This window comes from Macrobrachium rosenbergii, chromosome 8 (genome assembly GCF_040412425.1).
Source record: "Macrobrachium rosenbergii isolate ZJJX-2024 chromosome 8, ASM4041242v1, whole genome shotgun sequence".
NCBI classification, from domain to species: domain Eukaryota; kingdom Metazoa; phylum Arthropoda; class Malacostraca; order Decapoda; family Palaemonidae; genus Macrobrachium; species Macrobrachium rosenbergii.
In genome coordinates, this window is record NC_089748.1 from 53,538,598 (window position 1) to 53,560,518 (window position 21,921).

The 21,921-nt window shown below is 31.7% G+C and overlaps 2 protein-coding genes across 3 annotated transcripts in view; one reads left to right on the forward strand and one right to left on the reverse strand.

The window, feature by feature from the left end:
- Positions 1–21,921, forward strand: part of Task6 (TWIK-related acid-sensitive K[+] channel 6) — a 739,267-nt gene that overhangs the window by 297,502 nt on the left and 419,844 nt on the right. The gene's annotated exons all lie outside the window — the stretch shown is intronic.
- Positions 1–21,921, reverse strand: part of LOC136840867 (uncharacterized) — a 345,410-nt gene that overhangs the window by 26,318 nt on the left and 297,171 nt on the right. Inside the window, 1 exon segment of the mRNA XM_067107819.1 lies at positions 4,604–4,747. Within this exon segment, the coding sequence (XP_066963920.1) occupies positions 4,604–4,747 (144 nt within the window).

Consider the following 21,921-nt stretch of genomic DNA (forward strand, 5'->3'; position numbering starts at 1 on the left):
TCTAAGAGGCTTCAGTTTAAAGAGCACTTTTTACATGTTGTCCAAAGAGAATGAATGGTTTTACTTTGCTATATACTAATTTATCTTAAGAGCCTTTCAGTAAATTAAAGATGCCAAGAGCAAACATATTTTGCTTCATGGAATCGTTAATAAATCTGTTATTATTAGAGGTACATTGATTTTGTTGACAGTTCTTTGGTGCAACTTATTTTAATTATGAGTATTTAAGGTAATATAACTTTTTTATTTTTGCAAAATTTTGGTGCAACTTATTTTTCTTATCAGTATTTAAGGTAATATAAAGTTTTTTTTTTATTTCTGCAAAATTTTGAAACTTATTCTGAAAATTTGCTACACAATGTTTATTTTTCCGGTTTATTGTTCAGCATCATAGGAAAGGTTAATTACTTCTGTCGAAATATCTGAGTTATTCAAGTTTTATTTTTGAACCTTCTGTGTAAGTAATGTAAGGTTTTTGTGGGATTTAAAATTGTTATTTAAGGATACAGAATACAATCAGACTCCATAAGGGGACATAGAACCTACGAAGGAAAAGATTATTTTAAAGAAACTTGTATGAAAGGCAAATAAAGATGTGATGTAAAGCGAAAAAAGAGGAAAAGACAAGCCAAGAGGAAAAGTCTGCCAGGAAAAAGGTAAAAAACAACAAAACAAACAAAGCCACCAGGCGGAAGACGTAAGCACCTGACACTGATATAACAATTAGCTTAAAATGAGAGCGTGCCATTATTGCTGACAACGATGTGAGTCATTAATGTACGCCTACCGTATAATTCTGTTACCTTGCCAATGATGCCCTATAAAGCTAATGCCCGCCATTCATATGATTTGTAAGAGTAATTTTGAACGCAATCACAGGACATGATTCAAATTATTTCATTCCCATTGGCTGGCCTCACATTAACTAAATGCGATTCATTACAGGAGGAACTAGACTGCAAGCGATATCCACGAATGAAATTTATTTGTCCCGGTATTGTTGTTCGCTCCACACACAAGCAAAATTTCGACGAGTAAATGAGAGCTCGCGGGAATTCTAAAGCGAAACTCTCGGGGATCGGGAACTAAATCAAGGAATCGGAAACGGCGATAAATCATTCTTTCCGGATGCCTCATTAGCTTTTATTTAGGGCCATGCTTAAAGAACAGTTCTCTCTCGGTTTTTCTTTTACTGTTGGGCTATTTTGTTTTTCGTTTTCGGTACATTTGCTGTAATTTATACAAAATTTTCATTTGTCTGGCTGTCTTTTTATAGTGTTTTAAATGTCCATAAATTAGATACTAACCTTTTATATTTTTATTTGAAAGCGCTTGCTCCCATTAGCTTGATTTTACTGCCTTGTTATTTATTCAAGTTCTATGTTAATTGCCTACGAAATACTGGTGATTTAAAGGTGTAAGTGAAGTTTATTTTTTTCTTTTCATTATTCCTTCTTTTTTCAAGCCTTCTTCGCTACCGTAGTATGTAAAATAAGCATCTGCATTCGTTTCAATGTTTTTTTTTTTTTACTTGGTCATTATACTTATTACCAATACATAGTTTTTAAAAGTATTTTTAGCATAAAGATTATATTTAACAATATGTCTTTTTAACTCAGTTCCCCTGAAAATTCTTTCATCACTATTTACTCACTAATATATAGGTCTTTATTTCTGTATACTTTCTCATCATTGCTAGAATCTGTCGTCGTGAATTATTTCTTCTTTTCATTGAAGCTGCAATGTCTATCCTTGCAAATGGTCTCTTATTGTTACTTACTAAATTGCTTCATTTATTTTCTATAGCTTTTCTAATTCCCTCCCTTGTTTTTTGAGTGTTTTCTCTTTGTGTTAATCTTTATGATCTCGTATTACCCTGACATTGTCCGTTGTCGCTTCGCTGATTTTGTTCCCGTATCATTGCCTGTTGTTCCCCCTTCCCCGCCCCTCTCTCTCCTCTCTCTCTCTCTCTCTCTCTCTCTCTCTCTCTCTCTCTCTCTCTCTCTCTCTCTCTATGAGTAGCGAAGTTAGTTGTTCTGATCCCCAGTTTTCCTTATATTCATTATTAATTATAAGTATTTCGAAGAGGTACGCTATTTTATTTCAAAATCTAAAGCTTACAATTCGATGGTATGGCCATCCATTTGAAGGAAGTAAAGAGATTGATTCGAATTTTCATAGAAAATGTCAAAGAACTGGATGAATGGATAGACAGAGAAATAGGTAGGGTAGAAAATGTCAAAGAACTGGGTGAATGGGTAGACAAAGAAATAGGTTCTAATGCCAAAGAACTGGATGAACAGGTAGAGGGAGAAATAGGTATGATAGAAAATGTCAAAGAACTGGATGAATGGGTAGACAGAGAAATAGGTAGGATAGAAAATGTCAAACAACTGGGTGAATGGGTAGACAGAGAAATAGGTATGACAGAAAATGCCAAAGAACTGGATGAATGGGTAGACAGAGAAATAGGTATGACAGAAAATATCAAAGAACTGGATGAATAGGTAGACAGAGAAATAGGGAGGAATTGTGGTTGGGGGGTATCGAATATGACTCAGCTATTGGATTGTCATATTATATGAATGCCGTCTGGATGAGAGACGCTGAACGAAAAACAAATCAACACGAGATTGGGAAGCATAGGGAATGGGAATTTTTAAATAATACAAGAAGGAAAATTGTCGGCGAGAGAGCGAACCCCTGAGAAGCAATTCGCAAACGTAGCAAAGGGCGGATAAAAAGTTTGAATTGAGTTCGAAGAGATTAGTAAACCATACGAGGGAAATGAGGATAATAGGGCAAGAGTGATGTCGGAGGAGTTTTTGAAGTCCCCAGGGAACATGACTGAACATTAGCAACACAGAAAACAGTAGCAATACAGAAAAAACGTCGCTAGTGGAGTTTTCCTACAAGAGACCAAATCGTTGATGAAAGAGAATCGAGTTGGGTTCAGGGTCTTTGAAAATATTATAAAGTAAAAATTCAGATTTCTCGGCTATAATAGAAGGCATTATTAGGTCGCTAGCTTGAAAGATTAAAGAACTTATTTCGTTTGGTGAAGGATGGAAACAAGTGCATATTTTCACGTAGTGCAAGAATTAAGCATTCGGTGCAACGGCGGCAAAGATCAAAAGGAAAGTACGTTGCTAATTCTATGAGAATAGTGTAGAAAGGGGATCCAGCTCAGATGTCTATCTGTCCTCAAGAAAGAGAGAAGTTTGTGATCCTTAAAAACAATGTCTTTAGTATATCATTTATCGAAAATATAAGGCTACTTAAACTTAGAATTTCGCAAAACACTACTGCCTTAATGATTTAGCCAATTACACTCTTACTGGTCAGTTTAGCTTTAATTTCGAGGAGGCATCTTGATGTATAGGAAGACCTATGGTTTACCCGACTTCCATCAGCTGGGACGTGAAAATCCTCATCTGGTAGGTTTACTGAGCACATTCACAAAATACCTGTCACGCTCGATATATTACGTGAAATTTTTCAATAGATGGTAGATAAAGCAGTCTGGTCGCCAGGTCCTTTTATCACTTCAAGGTATGTGGAAGGAGCTGTTGTGAGATCCCTAAGATGTTAAGAGGAGATTGTGAACGGGGGATAACAAAGTGACTGGTGAATTTAGGCTCAGTTTAAGTATAGATTTCGTGACGTGTATTTAAAGTTTAAATGTAAATTTGTTGAATTGTAATGGATTAGATTTTTCTTATTTTCATGTGAGGGACAAAGACATAAAATTATTATTACACACGGCACTTCATCACATAAATTAAGAAATAAAATTATTATGGCGCATACCACTTCATCCAAAAGTTTCAGAAATAAAATTATTATAACATACCACCTCATCATACAGTTTCAGAAATAAAATTATTATAACATACCACTTTATCATACAGTTTCAGAAATAAAATTATTATAACACATACCTCCTCAACATAGTTTCAGAAATAAAATTTTTATAATATACCACTTCATCATACAGTTTCAGAAATAAAATGATTATAACACATACCCCTCATCATACAGTTTCAGAAATAAAATTATTATGACATACCACTTCATCATACAGTTTCAGAAATAAAATTATTATAACACATACCACCTCATCATACAGTTTCAGAAATAAAATTATTATAACATACCACTTCATCATACAGTTTCAGAAATAAAATTATTAGAACACATACCACCTCATCATACAGTTTCAGAAATAAAATGATTATAACACATACCACGTCATCATACAGTTTCAGAAATAAAATTATTATAACATACCACTTCATCCCACAGTTTCAGAAATAAGATTATTATAACATACCACTTCACCCTACAGTTTCAGAAATAAAATTATTATAACACATACCACTTCATCCTACAGTTTCAGAAATAAAATGATAACACATAACAGTTCATCATATAATTTCAAAATTAACTACAGTACTTCAAAATTTTAGATAAGAGTATTCCTCAGAGTTCTTAGGCCTCAAGCATTGACTTAAATTGTTTAAGTGATTTTTTGGATCTTGTAAAGATAAAATCTGAACCCCCCCCTTAAAAAACAAAGATAAATAAAAGTAGACAACCTCACCGTGTGAATAAGAGTGGTGGCGTCTGGGCGTGGCAGAAGACGAAGGGAAGGCGTGGCTCGGACGAGTAGGGGCGTGTGGGGAAGGTATTCAGGGGGCACGACACTTCGAGCTCGACGTAGAAGGGGCATCAAGAGATAACGCATCTGTGGGAAGATGTAGAGACAAAAAAAAAAATTATAAATGCCAAGTGAAAAACACAGTGAAAGGTTACTTTCTGAAAGTAAGGGCATATTTTTGATACCCGTACCTGTAAATATATGCCTATAGTTAAAGGCGACTTGAAAATCAACAAAATGGAAAAGTAACGTTGAGGGGAATGTAATCGTAGATATTAACAAGTGAAAAATGCGCTGAAGTTTCTTCGGCGCAATCGAGTTTTCTGTACAGCGCATAATCAAGGCCGCCGAAAGTAGATCTCTTTCGATGGTCTCGGTATAATGCCGGTTGAGCCGCGGCCCATGAAACTTCAACCACGACCCGGTGGTGGCCTATCCTATATAGTTGCCAGAAGCACTATTATGGCTAACTTCAACCTTAAATAAAATCAAAACTACTGAGGCTAGAGAGCTGCAATTTGGTATGGTTGATGACTGGAGGGTGGAAAATCAACATACCAATTTGCAGCCCTCTAGCCTCAGTAGTTTTTAAGAGCTGAGGGCGGACAGATAAAGTGCGGACAGAAAAAGTGAGGACAGAATAAAGTGCGGACGGACTGACAAAGCCGGCACAATGGTTTTCTTTTACAGAAAACTAGAACAGTGAATTTGTATCAGAATAATTAAAAAGAAAATATCCCAAAAATTGATACCAAATGAACAAGTTTTAAAATTTAATGATGAGTTCATAAAAATAATTTCACTAATGCCGATATTCCTTTAATTTTTGGTTTAGCTGGTAAATAACAGGTATTACAAGGGAGCTTAGCTTGCCGTCTTCCGTGTTATTGCTTTCAGAATAAAATACACCGTACAGAGATAACGGAACTGAAACAACAACTCAGGAGACTTACATATAGTACATCTCTCTAAAGAGAACCACAGGTGCACATTCCCTTTTAAACACACACACACACATATATGTATATATACAGTATATATATATGTATATATATGTATATCACACACATACTATGTTATCTCCTGATAATTTAATTTCGTCAGATATATATATATATATATATATATATATATATATATATATATATATATATATATATATGTATATATATATATAACCATATATATATATTTATATACATATTGTATATATATACAAACCCTCGTATACCTGTAATCGTGTTCCCCCCCATTCCTTCCAGTTTCTGCAAATGTTTTTTTTTTTCCTTCCTCTCCAACAAAGACTGAGCAATACATCCATTGCAGCCCGATGGGAGCAACAAGCGCTCCTGGTGGGGGAGAGACCCTGAGAGCCCGAAGTTCCAGGCCACACTGTTGCCGGGGGACGATAAATCAGGGGAAACTCCGAAAGGGGGATTTGATTCATTAACGCAACACCTGGAAATTTTTCCTTCATGATTTCCCAAAATACTTTATGCTGAAGTTTTATAAACGATTATATGCAACAGTATATATAAATATATATATATATATATATATATATATATATATAATATATATATATATATATATTATATTCAATATATATACATATATACATAATATATATATATATATATATATATATATATATATATACATATATAATATATTATATACATATATATACATATATGTAAATATAAGTAAAAATAATATTTATATAAAAAATATATATATATATATATATATATATAATATCCCCCAGTATGTGTTAAATTTAACATAAATTAATTTGTTTTGAATAAGTCAAATGTTCTTTTGGAATTGATCCTTCCTCCTCCCCAACATTTCTGACTTGTTGTATAGTTTTAGTACAATGAGCTTGTTTATTTTTCATTTGTTGCTTCTCGAGATGTATTCGGCTGTCTCTCCACTGAAGTCAGCTGGACCTGGTGGGAGAGGGATTATGACCTGCCTTTCTCCAGTTCCAGGCCTCCTTTGACAATTGATTATTCTCAGTCTGCGCCCTTGGTTCCAGTTATTTTGCCAAGGGGACCTCTCTGCCAACTGGTAGGTGTGATTACCTGTCGGATGGCCGTGTCCGTTGATTCTTGCGACGTTAAGTGATTTACTCTTCAGTCTGCGCCCATGGTTCCAGTTATTTTGCCAAGGGACCTCTTTGCCAACTGGTAGGTGTGATTACCTGTCGGACGACTGTGTCCGCATTTGTCTTGCGACAAAATACTTCTTCAGTCTGCGGAAGCTCACTTGAATTTATTTTTTTAATAAATATTTAGTATGTAACGGGGTTATTCTGACTTTTTCAGTAATACTTTCAGGGCCCTCTCTTTAAAAGTGTAATTGCATAGTCTATCTTAATTTGGTGTAAGTGTGTTTGTTATTCGATGTTTTCAGTGTGGTTGATTTTTGTGTGTATGTAAGAGGCTCAGTGGTCATTTCTTTCCTAAAAGTTTGTATTAAATATATTTTATTTTCAATCCTCATTCCATCTCTGTATCTGTTGCATTCCACTATTGTGGACTTGGTCGTTAAGTACATACATATGGGCAGTATATATATATATATATATTTATATATATATATATATATATATACAATATATATATATATATATATATATATATAATGCTATAATATATATATATATATATATATAATGCTTGTGTATATAGATTTATCAGTAGAAAAGTATTCACTTTAAATGGTGGGGAAGAAACAAACAAGAAATCTGGAAAGGGTAACACATCCTTTATAAGAGCTGCTGAGACTTTAAATGTAAACACCCTCTGGAGACTGGAGAAAATATGGAACAGTAGGGCAGAGAATATATGTTTATATGTACCAAACATATTTATACATATATATATATATATATATATATATATATATATATATATATATATATATATATATATATATACATATATATATATATATATATATATATATATATATATATATATATATATATATATATATATATATATACTATTTATATCAACATGGGCCACATGTTGATTGTGTACACATGTGTAATACACCTGCATACCTAAACATAAAGGAATTTTTGGTGAGAGAGAGAGAGAGAGAGAGAGAGAAGAGAAATGAAATGTTGTCTCAAAAATATTTAAATTTGAATAAAACACAGAAAGATAAATTTTATTTCGACTTCCCATTTACATGAGACAAAAAATTGAAATGAATGGCCGTTATTTCTAACTTTTCTCAATCTATATATATATATAATATATATATATATATATATATATATATATATATATATATATATATATATATATGTGTGTGTGTGTGTGTGTGTGTGTGTGTGTGTGTGTGTGTGTGTGTGTTGCGCACTTTAAAGTGAAAAATGTCTGACAACTGAATTTGCGGCAGTTGAGAAAAATGACCGTAATGGACTATTCCACTCAAGAGCAAATCAACTCTGTTAACTCTTGGCTGCTGCACGTTAGTTGAAAAGGAACTTCTCTGAATCAGGGCTTCCTTTAAATCTTTTGAACTTTCCATGAAAAGATATGTAGTAATTTTCACTATTTACTTGACAGAAAGAGATTGCATATCGAGTTTTGGTCGATATGCAGTTCCTAGATAATGGATGGCTTTCTTATGTCTTTAAGGATCATCTTTTTTTCCTTTGACTTATAATTCATTTTACGTGATAGATGTCAACGTATTTTTGATAATAATTATTTATGTTATTTTATTTCAGGCGCTGACCACTAATTTTAGATATCCAGACCAGTGCTTGACGTTTTTCTGTAATTTATTGAATTTTTATTTTTTGGAACGATTTATGACAGATTTCTTTTTAGATATTACCAGGGTTGTCATGATCGATTTAAGTGAAATATGGTTTTATCTAGACTCACCCACATCCTGGCTTAAATACAGTAGTGTTTTTGTGTGTATGTGTTTGTGTGTATCTTTTAGGGGGTGAAGGGAGGGGCTGGAAGAGAATACTTTGTAGAACCGAAAAAATATTTGTAGCAGTTCACATAACTTAGAGATGGATCTTGTCGCATCACAGTAAAGTTTTGAAAGGAAGAGGATAGGGGACTCTCTGGAGGGACTTTGGCACGCTAACCTGTTTTTAATATATTCATAATTTATCCTCAGCTGGTATTCTTTTTACTAAATAACCTACGTTTAATGTAAGAAAGGTTAAGTAAATATCTCGTTCTGTATTTCACAGAGATTTTTATGAGGGATTTTTTATATCATCGGCTTTGGCAGTCCAGATTCCAACTATGTTTTGCTCTGTCTGTCTGTCTCTGTTGACAGGGAAACCTGCTTTGGCAATGGATTATGGTAAATTGACCTTTGTATTTCGAAGCATTAAGAGATATAATCGTTTGATATCGTTTGTTTTCGTAACCTTTGCATGTATCATTGTTTGTTTTCCTATTTTCGAAGACAAAAATGAACAGATTTACGTAGCAAGATTGACAAATTGTGTGAACCTCTTATTACATAGGAAAAATAATGCACTTGTATACAGAAAACTGTTCAATCCTGGAAAGAATAATTTAAGCCCACGTGCCTAAGAGAGAGAGAGAGAGAGAGAGAGAGAGAGAGAGAACGAGAGCTGTAGCACCTGCGAACACTTTTTACTTCAGCGTGGGTCGCTGTTTGTTCCTCCTCATTATAGATCCGTTGTACATGTACGTAGGCTGGGGCTTGAAATAGTTAATTACAAGTCGATGGCGTAGGAGAAGCACCGAGTTTGCTTTATCACTTATCAGCGCGTATCGCTAAAGGCGATCACTTATCAACCAGACGGCCCTCTCGTTAGTGAGTATTATTACAAAGGGTTTCGGCCAGGTTGTCAGCTTACGATGATTTCTTTTGAAAATTTAAGCGCCTCTCTCTCTCTCTCTCTCTCTCTCTCTCTCTCTCTCTCTCTCTCTCTCTCTCGCACGTGCGCGCTTAGTCACAGTCTATCCCATTGAATGGCTTAATATAAAACCATTCATACCTCCTCGTGACATTTGATTATAACCTTTCATCACCCCTGTGACCAAAACATGATCCATGACCTTGACCTTATGAACTTTTAGTATTTCCATTAAAAAAAAATACTCATAACGTATATCTTGCATTGCACTGATATTTACCAGACGATAATCAAGTTAAATGCAACGTTGATTCACCGGACGTTTATTGCAAATCTATTGAATGCCTGACCTTCAAATCTGGCTTAAGTAGAATGCCAGTCCTCAAACAAGCAGTCAGTGGGCGACACGAAAAAATATTAAAGTGATTATAATGGCATTGATTATGAACTGCAATTAATTTTCAGTAGTACTTTTGAACAGAACCATGTATAGATGCTGATACGTAGTTATTTTTTTTATCATCTCCCTTTACAGAACAGAGAACGTCATCTAGAAAAAAAAAAAACTCTTTACAAGAGTTTCCTTATGTTGTCTCATCATTTGTTTCATAATGAACTTCGACCGATATTCTGAACATTCCCTTTTTATGTTATTCAATAATGTCACGACATGTTTAGGTCTTTTCGATCACATAACGTTGTAGACAAGCCTAAGGGAAACGGAGCCATTCGGGTACATTCTTGATACGTATCAGCGTGTGAAAATGTAAAATGTATCAAGGGCATAAAACGCCATTACAGGTCTCCATTGAAAGCGACGAACTAAAATATAAGGAGAATTGTATGCATTAGTTAAGAATTAGACTTTAAAGAAAAACAGTTCTTATACAAATGTAGGTCATTATGTTGGTATGTAAGAATTTCTCTTGTCACGTTTTGGCGGCCAAACTCAGGGAGGTGAATTATTGTAAGAAAAAAGAGTAAAGAGTAAGGACACTTATCAAGATATTTATAGACCTCATTCTTTTGCTGCTTACAAACGTATCTCTTACGTGAAGAAGAATTATATCATCAAGAGAAATACGGAAGTTAGTCGAGGGTTTCATAAATCACAAGGGCACTCGACGGACTATCGAAAGTTTTAAAGTGTGAATCACGAGAGAGAGAGAGAGAGAGAGAGAGAGAGAGAGAGAGAGAGAGAGAGAGAGAGAGAGAGAGAGAGAGACTCGTCCACGTAGCTTAGATTTTCATTGTCCAGTAGTTTAATTATTATGGACATCGTCAGTGTAAATCGTACTAATTCTTCTGAAAATTGCCGGACCCACGGTAGATTTTTATTTATGAATATCTATGAAAAATATGATCGTGGAGTCTTTAAAACTGTTTCAGTAATTCGAAAGTAGCATTAATTAATTAATTAATTAAGTAATTATTATTATTATTATTATTATTATTATTATTATTATTATTGTTATTATTGTTATTATTTTATTATTATTATCAGCAACTTAGCCGCGTAAAGTGAAAGCCTTAAATACTAAAGACTTCAACGGGAAAGTGACATAGTAAAGTTAAAGAAAAAAAAACGTATACTTGGAATAAGAAACAAGAAAAAAGCAAAAAATCATCTGAAGACCATATTTTTTTAATTACACTTTTTCATTTTTTCCTGACTCCATTAACGTTTCATATCCGTAACGCAATTAAAGGGATTAAACGCTAACTCAGGACGGAGCTATGTACACTTGTTCCTCAAACTCGGAGACAGAAAAATAAGTCGTGATATCGTCAAGATAAACATTCATCCTTCTCAGAAGTCAATTGATGCTTCTCATCCACTGGCAACGGTCCTCCTTCCGGCTGGGGAAAATCTTAGAGTCGTTGCTCTGTTAATTTATAGTAAATGTTTTGGTTTATTTAGGATATATTTTTAGCGTTTAATATCTGAGTGGTAGTCTTATGCAGATGATGCCCTTGCCTTCTAAAGCGTTATTGAAGATATGAATTGGAAAAGCAAAATTTTGAATTTGGTTGATGTAGGATTGCTTATAGAATTCAACTAAAATAACCTGTGTCTCTGTCTGTTTATATTTACATATTTTCGTGAATGCATATTTACCTGAACGTCAACTTCGGTATTCTGTAATATACAAATTTTGACACGAATTGCGTGGGATTAATGGAAAAATAAACAGAAGATTGTAAATTCCATAGTTCGACGGTGGGGGGAAAGAGACTGAAGCCAAAAGCAGCAGAATTTATGGTTAAGTATAATTTAAAAAAAAAAAGAGTAAGATAATGACAGATTCTGTAAGGTGCAAACGCGAAAGTAAGCTCACAGATGTATAAATAGCAATGATGTAGAATATTACGAATAAGGTAAAACAATCCTCAACGCCACGCTTCTGCCCCACCCCACGCACCAAAAAAAAAAAAAAAAAATGAGGAATGTTGTAGTTCCTTCTGGAGACAAAAGACAAATTATGGAAAGATACTGGGAAAAAAGGAGGCTTTTGTCTCCGAGGAAAAACCATTTTTATTTATTTATTTACTTTATTTATTTTTATTTAGGTTATTCGATTTCGTATTTTGTCATGTTAATTTATTTTTATTTTATTTATTTTTAGTGGGACGCATTTGTTTTATAATGTATTTTTTATTTTAGAGAGAGAGATTTATTTATTTATTTTTATTTATTTAGAGATTTATTTTATTTATTTATTTATTTTTATTTATTTAATAAGATATTTAAATTTATTTATTTATTTTTTGACAAATTAGATAAAAAACTGAGAAATTTTTATCAAGACTTATTTATTTATTTTAAAAAAAACAGATAATAATTTATTTTATAGAAAATTTATTTACATATTTATTGAAATAACAAACTGAAGCAACAGGTGATTAGTCATAAGGTACTTTTATTTGTCGTTATTTATTTAATGCATTATTCCGACAAATTATGATGAATTTTGAGGATTTATTTCAATTTAAGGAAAATATTTATTTCTTAATTTTTTAATAATAATTTGTTTAGATTTACATTTGTACATATTTACTCATTTTATTTAAACAATTTTAGTAGAAAAATCATTTAAGAATTTTTTGATTTTTATTTATTTATTTTTTATTTACACTATTTATTTATTTTAACCACATTATTTTTATTTATTTATTTTTATTTATTTATTTTTATTTCTAATTATTTATTTATTTTATTTATTTATTTATTTTATTTATTTATTTATTTATTTTTTATTTTTATTTATTCTAGGAACTATTTGTTTAATAAGTATTTAGAGATTATTTATTTTTATTTTTAGAGAGATAACTTTTAGTCTTTAGATATTTTTATTTATTTATTTATTTCCCATTTTTTACCTTTTTATTCTTTTATGGCTATTTTAAGAAGCAACATTTATTTATTTATTTATTTATTTATTTTAGATTTTTGTGGTCCTCTGATATTTTTATTTATTTATTTTTTTATTTATTTATTTTAATTCATTTATTAGTTAATTTATTTATTTTTTAATTATTTATTTTAGTTACAGCATTTTTCATTTTTTTATTTTTTTATTTATTTATTTATTTTTAATTATTTATTTTTTATTTATTGTTTTATTTATTTTATTTAGGCATTATTTATTTTTTATTTATTTATTTTTACATTTTATTACTTTCTAAATGCTATTTATTTATGAATTTTATATACGAATTTTTTTTTATCTTTTTATTTTTATCTTTTTTATTTATTTATTTATATTTATTTATTTTTATTTATTTATTTATTTTTAAGGATTTATTTTTATTTATTAATTATTTATTTATCGATTTTTTATTTATTTATTTATTTATTTTATTTATTTTTTTATTTATTTATTTTTTTTTATTTATTTTTTATTTATTTATTTATTTACGTTGCGCGGCTTATTTATTTTAATTAATTTATTTATTTTTAATTATTTATCTGAACGTTATTTATTTAAAATATTTTACATTACTTTTATTGGTTTATTTATTTTATTAATTTATTTTTTAATTATTTATTACTTTTTATTCCATTTATTTTTACAATTTTTGTTTTATTATTTTATTTATTTATTTTATTTCCACGTTACGTATTTTTATTCCCTAACAATTTATTTATTTTTATATAATCAAACAACTTATTTATTTATTTATTTATTAACCATTTGTTTGTTTATTTTTATTTATTCTTACTATTTATTTTTATCAAATTATTTTTTTTTTTATTTTATTTATTTATTTATTTATTCTGGAATTTTATTTATTTATTTATTTTTATTTATTTATTAATTTTTATTTATTTATACAAACGATTTATTTATTTTAAAAGTAGCAATATTTTTAAAATTTATTTATTTTTATTTATTTATTTATAATTTAATTTTTGCTTTATCGTTTTTATTTCGGGCTTTTAATTTATTTAAATACCTTTATAATTTATTTTTATTGAATTATTTATTCCAAATATTTATTTAATATTAATATTTATTTATTTTTATTTCGTTTACATTTTATTTATTTATTTGTTTTTATTTATTTATTTTTAACAATTTAAACAATTTTTATTTATTTATTTTAATATTTATTTTTATTTATTTATTTATTTTGATTTTTAGAATATTTATTTTTATTTATTTATTTATTTATCTTTATTTACTTATGGGGAAAGATTTATTTTAAAAATTTATTTTTATTTAAGAAGGAAGAAATTTATTTATTTTTATTTCTTTATTTATTTTTATTTAATTTTTATTTATTTTTTATTTTTATTTCTCCATTTTTATTTATTTAGTTATTTATTTAATGACTATTTTTTTATTTATTTAATTTTGTTTTTATTTATTTTTTATTTATTTATTTATTTTATTTATTTTTTATTTTATTTTTTATTTTTATTTATTCCTATTTTGTTATTATTATTCATTTATTTTGTTTTATTTCTTTTTCTATTTTGGCCTCAAAATTTATGGTCGTGATTTCTGAGGACACAGTCACCACTTAGATATATATATATATATATTTTTTTACATTTATCTTGAAATTCAGTATTACTGTCTGTTTTCTTGTGTGGATGTTTAATCCTTATTGCTTTCATTCGTTTGTTTTTTCTTTAATTTATGTGAAATAAACAAAATTCATTCTTGAAGATCATTGAAGTTCATTGCATTGAAGTGCTTCATTTTCTTACATTTCTTTAATCGTTTGATGACTTTCATGAATTATCTTCAATTTATTTGTTTTTAATGCATTATGATCATAAAGAAAATAAAATTCCAACTTGAATGTTTTTCTGCAAGGGACTTTTAGATTATAGTAGTTTCGTAAACAAATGAATTGGAGTGGAAAAAATCAGCCGAAATTATATTGTCAATTTTTTAAAATTGTAGGCAAAGTATATAATTATATATATATATATATATATATATATATATATATATATATATATATATATACTATATAATATACATATATTATATATATATCATATATATATACACATTTACACAGACGTATATTCCAAAGGTCGCTTTTACATTACATATATGTATTTGTTATAAGCAAAATGACCTCTTAACTTCTCGATTTATTTTTGGATACGCTTGCCATTACAAGGGTACAAAGCCTTGGGGCCGAGTGTGCGAGCTCGATTCTTCTCGCTGGTAGTTGGGGTTTCTGCATTTGATCTTCATTTCGTGGCCCAAGGCTTTATAGTGGCAAGTGTATCAAAAAGTGTAAAGAACTCGAGAAATGAAGAGTCATTGTGGCTTATACACAGACGTAATATATATATATATATATATATATATATATATATATATATATATATATATATATATATATATATATATATGTATGTATGTATGTATGTATGTATGTATGTATGTATTTCATATATATACACACATACACATACACATACACACACAGTCATAAGGCGCTGCTATGAATCCTCAATTTGATAGTGAATCACGCTGCCAAGGCCGGGTAGATTATTTTATTAAGTAGGCTTTCGAAGTATATAAACTCATCATCAGGCTGATATTGATAACAACATAAAGATCGTTGACATTATAAAAAAATGAATTGTCCTATTTTAACTACGTAAAATGGATAAAACAAATTAAGATAAAATAACTGAAAATAAATTTGTATTTTCAGTCCTTGCATCTTTTATTGGTTTTATCTTTTTGTTAAATTTCGTAAGACAATTAATTTTATTGTATTTTCAGAATCTCTGTTTTAATTGTTAATTTCAGCCTGATATTGAGGTTATATGCCTGAAAAACTCAAATATATATATATATATATATATATATATATATATATATATATATATATATATATATATATATATATATATATATATATATATATATATATATATATATATATACACATGATGTAATTTTCTCAGAGCAAGAGGAGTCTGCAGAAGGAGAAACAATCTTGTCTTGTGAGATGAGACACATTACTAATTTCATTAACCCCTTCAGTTTGGCTATTAACACCCGGTCGCTCGCCCTGTCTATCTTGTGCCAGAGGCCTTTATCCTATCGCTCAAGGCCTGATAGAGGTAGACACCTCTTCAATCTCGCGGCGTCTCTCTCTCTCTCTCTCTCTCTCTCTTACCCCTTTCAGCTAATGCTACCATATCTGTCTCTCCATTCCTTGAATTTGCATCTACGTTGATTCGTCATCTTTCACGTCAGACTTTTTATCAGTTTCTTTTTGTTATTCTTCTAATTATAAAGCAGTCCTTTAAAGCAATTTTCCTGATTTTTTGTTCTATGCCACTTTTTTTTTTTTTACCAATTTTTGTCTCTTTTGAGAGTTTTTCTGCCATCTCTCTCCATTTTTTTTTATTCTCAGTGTAATTTTCGAGTTTGGCTCTCTTCCTCGTCTTGTTTCCAACACCGTCTATTTTCCTTTGCCAATTTTTCGACTTCATCTCCTTCACTCCCTCGTCCAATCCCTCTGTTGATCTACGCAGCCTCTCGTTTACAATGTGCGTTTTTTTACTCTTTCAGTTTTTCCACTAATTTTATCGATAATTTTTCAAAAATGTTCTCACTGTGTCCATATCCTGTCTCAGTCGTTCTTCCATTTTATTTTTGCTTTTCATTTACCTACCCAAGTGACTTTTCCTTGTATTTTCTCCCTCTGTTTTGTACATCTCGGTTTCCCACTTTGTCTCTTTTATTTCACATACTTTCTGTGTCGTTTTACTTTCTCTACTACTTTGTCGACATACCTCTCCTCTTCTGTCTGTTTTTCTTCTACTTCACTTTCTTTTCTCATTACCGCAGTGCATCCATCTTTTCTGCATTTATAATCTTGTGTCTCATTCTCGGGCCTTTCTCTTGTTTATCCACTGTGTGCTGTTATCGATATTCTGTTTCTCCAGCGCTTGAAGTTGCCCATTCATTATCCCTCATTTTCCCGCTGGGGTTAATTTTTTTTCTTCCTCTTATTTTTCCGTAGAGCCTTCGTGTGCCTGCTCATTTTCTCGTCTTGATTTTATCCAGTGATTTTTAACTTACGTATTTTAATTTTTCTCCTAATTTTCCCTTTGCTTCCCTTAAAATCAATCAGGAATTCATTATTCCTTTCTTTTTTCATTTTTCCTTTCCAGCCTACTATTCATTTTCAGTTTTCATTGTGAACAGTTATTTATGCCATTTGATACGCTGCTTTCCTAATTTTTTTTCCTGTTTCCCACGCCTTGGCCAGCTTTTTTTTTCTTTTTTTTTAGTAGTTTTCATATCATCCATCGTTGTCCTTTTCTTGAAATGCATGCATTTCTTTCTCCTCTTATTGTCTAATACCATCTCGTTTCTTTCAGCATGCATTTCCTACTCTCTCTCTCTCTCTCTCTCTCTCTCTCTCTCTCTCTCTCTCTCTCTCTCTCTTCCAGCTACGTCTTTCTGTCCATTATAAATTAGCCATGCCATCTCTCGCATTTTGACCAGTGGTTTTTCTTCCACTTGCTAGTATCTTATTCATATATGGATATTTCGTACTATACTAGCTAGGTAAAGGAAACCCTTTGCTTTACAAAAAGTAAAAAAAAAAGTCGATGTGTGACTCACTGTAAAAAAAAGTATGATATCAAACATTTAATGTTTAATAAAAATGCAAAAATTGCAACAAAGCTTGAGAGGAAATTGATAACAAATTACAAGACTGCTAGCGATAAAATCAAATGAAGAGCATGACTTCAATTAAAACGATGCAACTGTTATTTTTGTCTTCAATTTTTTATGAAAAGAAGGAATTTCCTTTTCCTTTCATTTCTAGTGTTCTCTGTCATAAAGACGAGAACATTCTCGTTGACTAACAAAAAAAAATTCGTTATTGTTAGGTAAAATGTCTTCAGATACTCAGCCATGTCTCCGTTTTTGCAGTAATGGAACATATTAGAGAGAAAATATAATAGATTTTATTTTCTTTCCTCTTAAACGACATTTCCTATGACCAATTTGACAAAAAGTCACGAAAAAACTTTCCTGCGAGTTAATTAGTAACGATATTATTATTTTGTTAGCCTTGAAATGTTTCTGAGCCTAAGTATAAAGCGACTTGTGTAGAAACCAAGAGGGGAGGCTTATCTTTCCCCCCGTGATTAAGTTCCGCTTTATCTCCCCCCCCCCGCACCTTTTTTCTTGTTCTACACACCAGTCCTGAGGTCAAGAATGGGATCAGGTCACCCCTTGCCACCAGTAGTGATCACTAGAATTTAGTTAACAATTCTTTACACGTTAACGTCTTATCGGTTGATGGATAAGTGCTCCAACGCAAACGAAGTAATATGAATTTTGTCAAAGCTTCTAACAAATTACGAATGTTAAAGATTGTAAATATAAATTTATGTTAAGAATATTTGTGTGTAATATGTACACTTGCACATTTAGAGTTACTTGCATGCACGCACACAAGCACCCAGATGCACAAGAACATACATAGAGTATCAGCATTGCCTGTGTGAAATTCCATCAGTCTTATCATCCATTCGTCCGTAGCCTCTGGTTTGGGAGGAAAGGAAATGATTTTCGCCAAAAGAGAAGACTCGGATATCTGATGAAATTACTCTGATTGCAATCGGGGGGAGGTACGTGTGTCAGCTACATCTTGTACCTTGTATTTGATTAGTAGTATTCAGGGGCTGTTAAAAGAAATGTACGGATTATGAACGCACTGAATATTGCTGCTAAGGGGAAAACATCTAATGTCAAGTACTCGTACTTTCGTTGTTTTCCTTGAATTTCTTTATTATAGTGGTCGCTTCGTCATTCTCGCAACAGAAATTCTGAGGTTCCTTTGGTGGCAGAAAGTTAGGGTCTTCAGAGCAGATGTGGACATATGAGTTGGTCCCTAAACCTGTATAGACATAGGAAACCTTGGGTGGAGATAAATTCTCTGAAGATCGCTCCTGGACGGTGAATGCGAGTACTCTATCTTTGTAGGAATTTTATGCAAAGTCAATTTCACCGTCAGAAGAAGCCGCTTTTTACGGTGTTCGCTACTGATCCCGGGTTGGAACGCTGTAGATGTTACTCGGAGTACAAACATTGCCCGTGGGAAAGGGGGAAAACATGTTCGAGGCCAAGCACAAACTAACCCTGTCACAATTTTGTTTTCAAACCTCTATCTCTGGGCTCTAGGCTTAGAGATGCGGAGGCTAGGAAGAACACGAAGCTCTGATTGAATCGGGAGAATTTAATAAAAACCGCTGTTGCCCGACACGTTCCGACATGAAACGCCACTCACGAAGTAGGTTGACCTTTCACCCATGGCCCACTTTTTTTGGATGGCATTTTATTACTAGATTTAAAATCCTTACGACGGAGCAGATTCTGCCACGATCATGTGTTCGCACGCGCGCTTATGTATGCGATGTATTTATTGTTATATGCACACGTGAATACGTAATTTTTAAAAGGTAATGTGGTATAGAAATAACAAGTAAAATATATCGCGAAGAAGATTTTTAGACGCGTTGGAATTGGGTCTTCCCACGCGTCGTAGCCATGACGGTCGAATGCTGACTGCAGCTCTTTTGTCAGACAAGAAGAAGAAGAAGAAGAAGAAGAAGAAGAAGCAGAAGAAGAAGAAGGAGGAGGAGGAGGAGGAGGGGAGGAGGAGGAGGAGGAGGAGGAGGAACCTCAGCATCTGACCCAGAGGGGGTTCTGACTTGCATGCGACTTCTTGAAACAACTTGCAAAATTTTTGCAGTTCTCTCGGTCATACCGCTAGTCACAGACGATTTCTGTACCTCCATGACTCTTCCTCCTGCGTTTTCTCTCCTTGTTATTCTTTTTCCTCTTCGTATCAAGCAGGAAGAAAAGAAAAAAATATGGCCCGGGGTGAAACTTTTGGAATTGTTGGCCAACGGCTGCACTAAGCAACCTCATAAAGAAGTGGAAAGACTGGGAAATAAATAACGAAGGAAAAATGTGTTCTTAGAGAGAGGTAAAAGAGGAGGGAATTGGTGTGTTAACAAGAAGAGAAAGGAGACAGGGAGATAAAGGGAAGGATGTAAGGAAGCGTAAAAGCCGGAAGCATTTGAATTGCACGCCCAAAGAGTAATTGAGTGAATTGGTTAAAGGACATAAGAATAGGAGGAATATAACGTGTTTAAATCGTAGAAATCTATTTTTTTACAAGAATGATTTAATTTACAGGTTTATTTTACAGAAGGATATTTGATTAACAATATTGTCACTTCAGAGAACAAACAATAAAAATATTTACTGTATATTGCGATTTTTATTTTAAAATTTCGTTTACACACACACACACACTCCACACACACACACACGCACACACACACACACACACACACATATATATATATATATATATATATATATATATATATATATATATATAAACAAAGGCAAAAGGATGTAAACCAAAACTGTACAATGTTAGAAATCCTTTTAAAGGAGAATATCTCCCAGGAAACCAATATTGAAAATACTGGAGGTATATCTGTGAAAGAACAAACGAAAGGAAACGAAGAATAGGAGAAGAAGAAATAAAATAGATAAAATCTCTCTCTCTCTCTCTCTCTCTCTCTCTCTCTCTCTGTGAAAACATTCGAGTGATTTTATCTTTTAGGACGAAAGGGCGAGAGGACGGAACGTAGTCCGCTGACTGATGAGAAAATTCGTCCAATGACATCCCTCCAGCTGGGCTGTCGCCGAATATCCGATTTGTCAGGTTAGGTCCACGCTTCTGTGCCTCGGCCGAGGAGGACAGTGGTGTCTCCTTTGTTCTAATGGTTGGGGAAAATACCGTATAAGTACTCATTTTTTATCCTTTAATTTGTTGGAGCTTGAAGAAAGAGAGGCAGCCTTTATCGAAATGTCATTAAGATTACTAAAGATGCATGCGCTTGAGAGAGAGAGAGAGAGAGAGAGAGAGAGAGAGAGAGAGAGAGAGAGAGAGAGAGAGATTGATTATATCTATTAAAACTGGCGTCACAACATTTAGGTTATTGACGCTGTGATAAATTTAAATAGAAAACTAAAAATAAATAAGTTTCAAAAGAATTTCATATAAAAATATCTAAAAAAATATATGTACATAATCTTATTATCAATACTTTCATATGCTTTATATAATTTAAAGAGAGAGAGAATAGCAATCATCTCCCATTCCGCTTTACTTCCTGTGCTATACATTGTAATTGACCTTATTTTAACCGGTGCTTATATTGCTCATAAGTGGTAGTTTTTCATTCACTTGTATCTCTTTGTTTTCTTTTTCATCTAAAAAACAAACATATTCTCCGTTAACTGCAAAAACAACACATCAGCGATTTAGAGGATGAACTTATAACAAAATTATAGTAATTTTATCCTATGAAGAACCAAATATGTGATGTCGTATTTTATTAATACATTTTTGGTTACCCAAGAAGTCTGTACTCGTTGCAGAAAATTCATGACGATTGCGTATAAAAAAAAAAATTATACCAACAGCAATACTCTTGGCATTGTGAAATTATTGTGATGAATCATTACTCATGAAAAAAATTATACCAACAGCAATACTCTTGGCATTGTGAGATTATTGTGATGAATCATTACTCATGAAAAAAATTATACCAACAGCAATACTTTGGGATTGCGAAATTATTGTGATGCATCATTATTCACAGCTATTACTCACTGTACAAGAGAGGAAAAATGTGTGAAAATTATGAACTTCTGATTCTGAATTTCAGTTCCACCCTGACATGGAGCGAAGCACAGCGAATAAAACATTATTCTTATTTGGTAAAATTCAAGTTTTAAAAAAGACTTTTCTTATTGCGATCATAGTGTAATTTCGTTGTTCAATAAAGAAG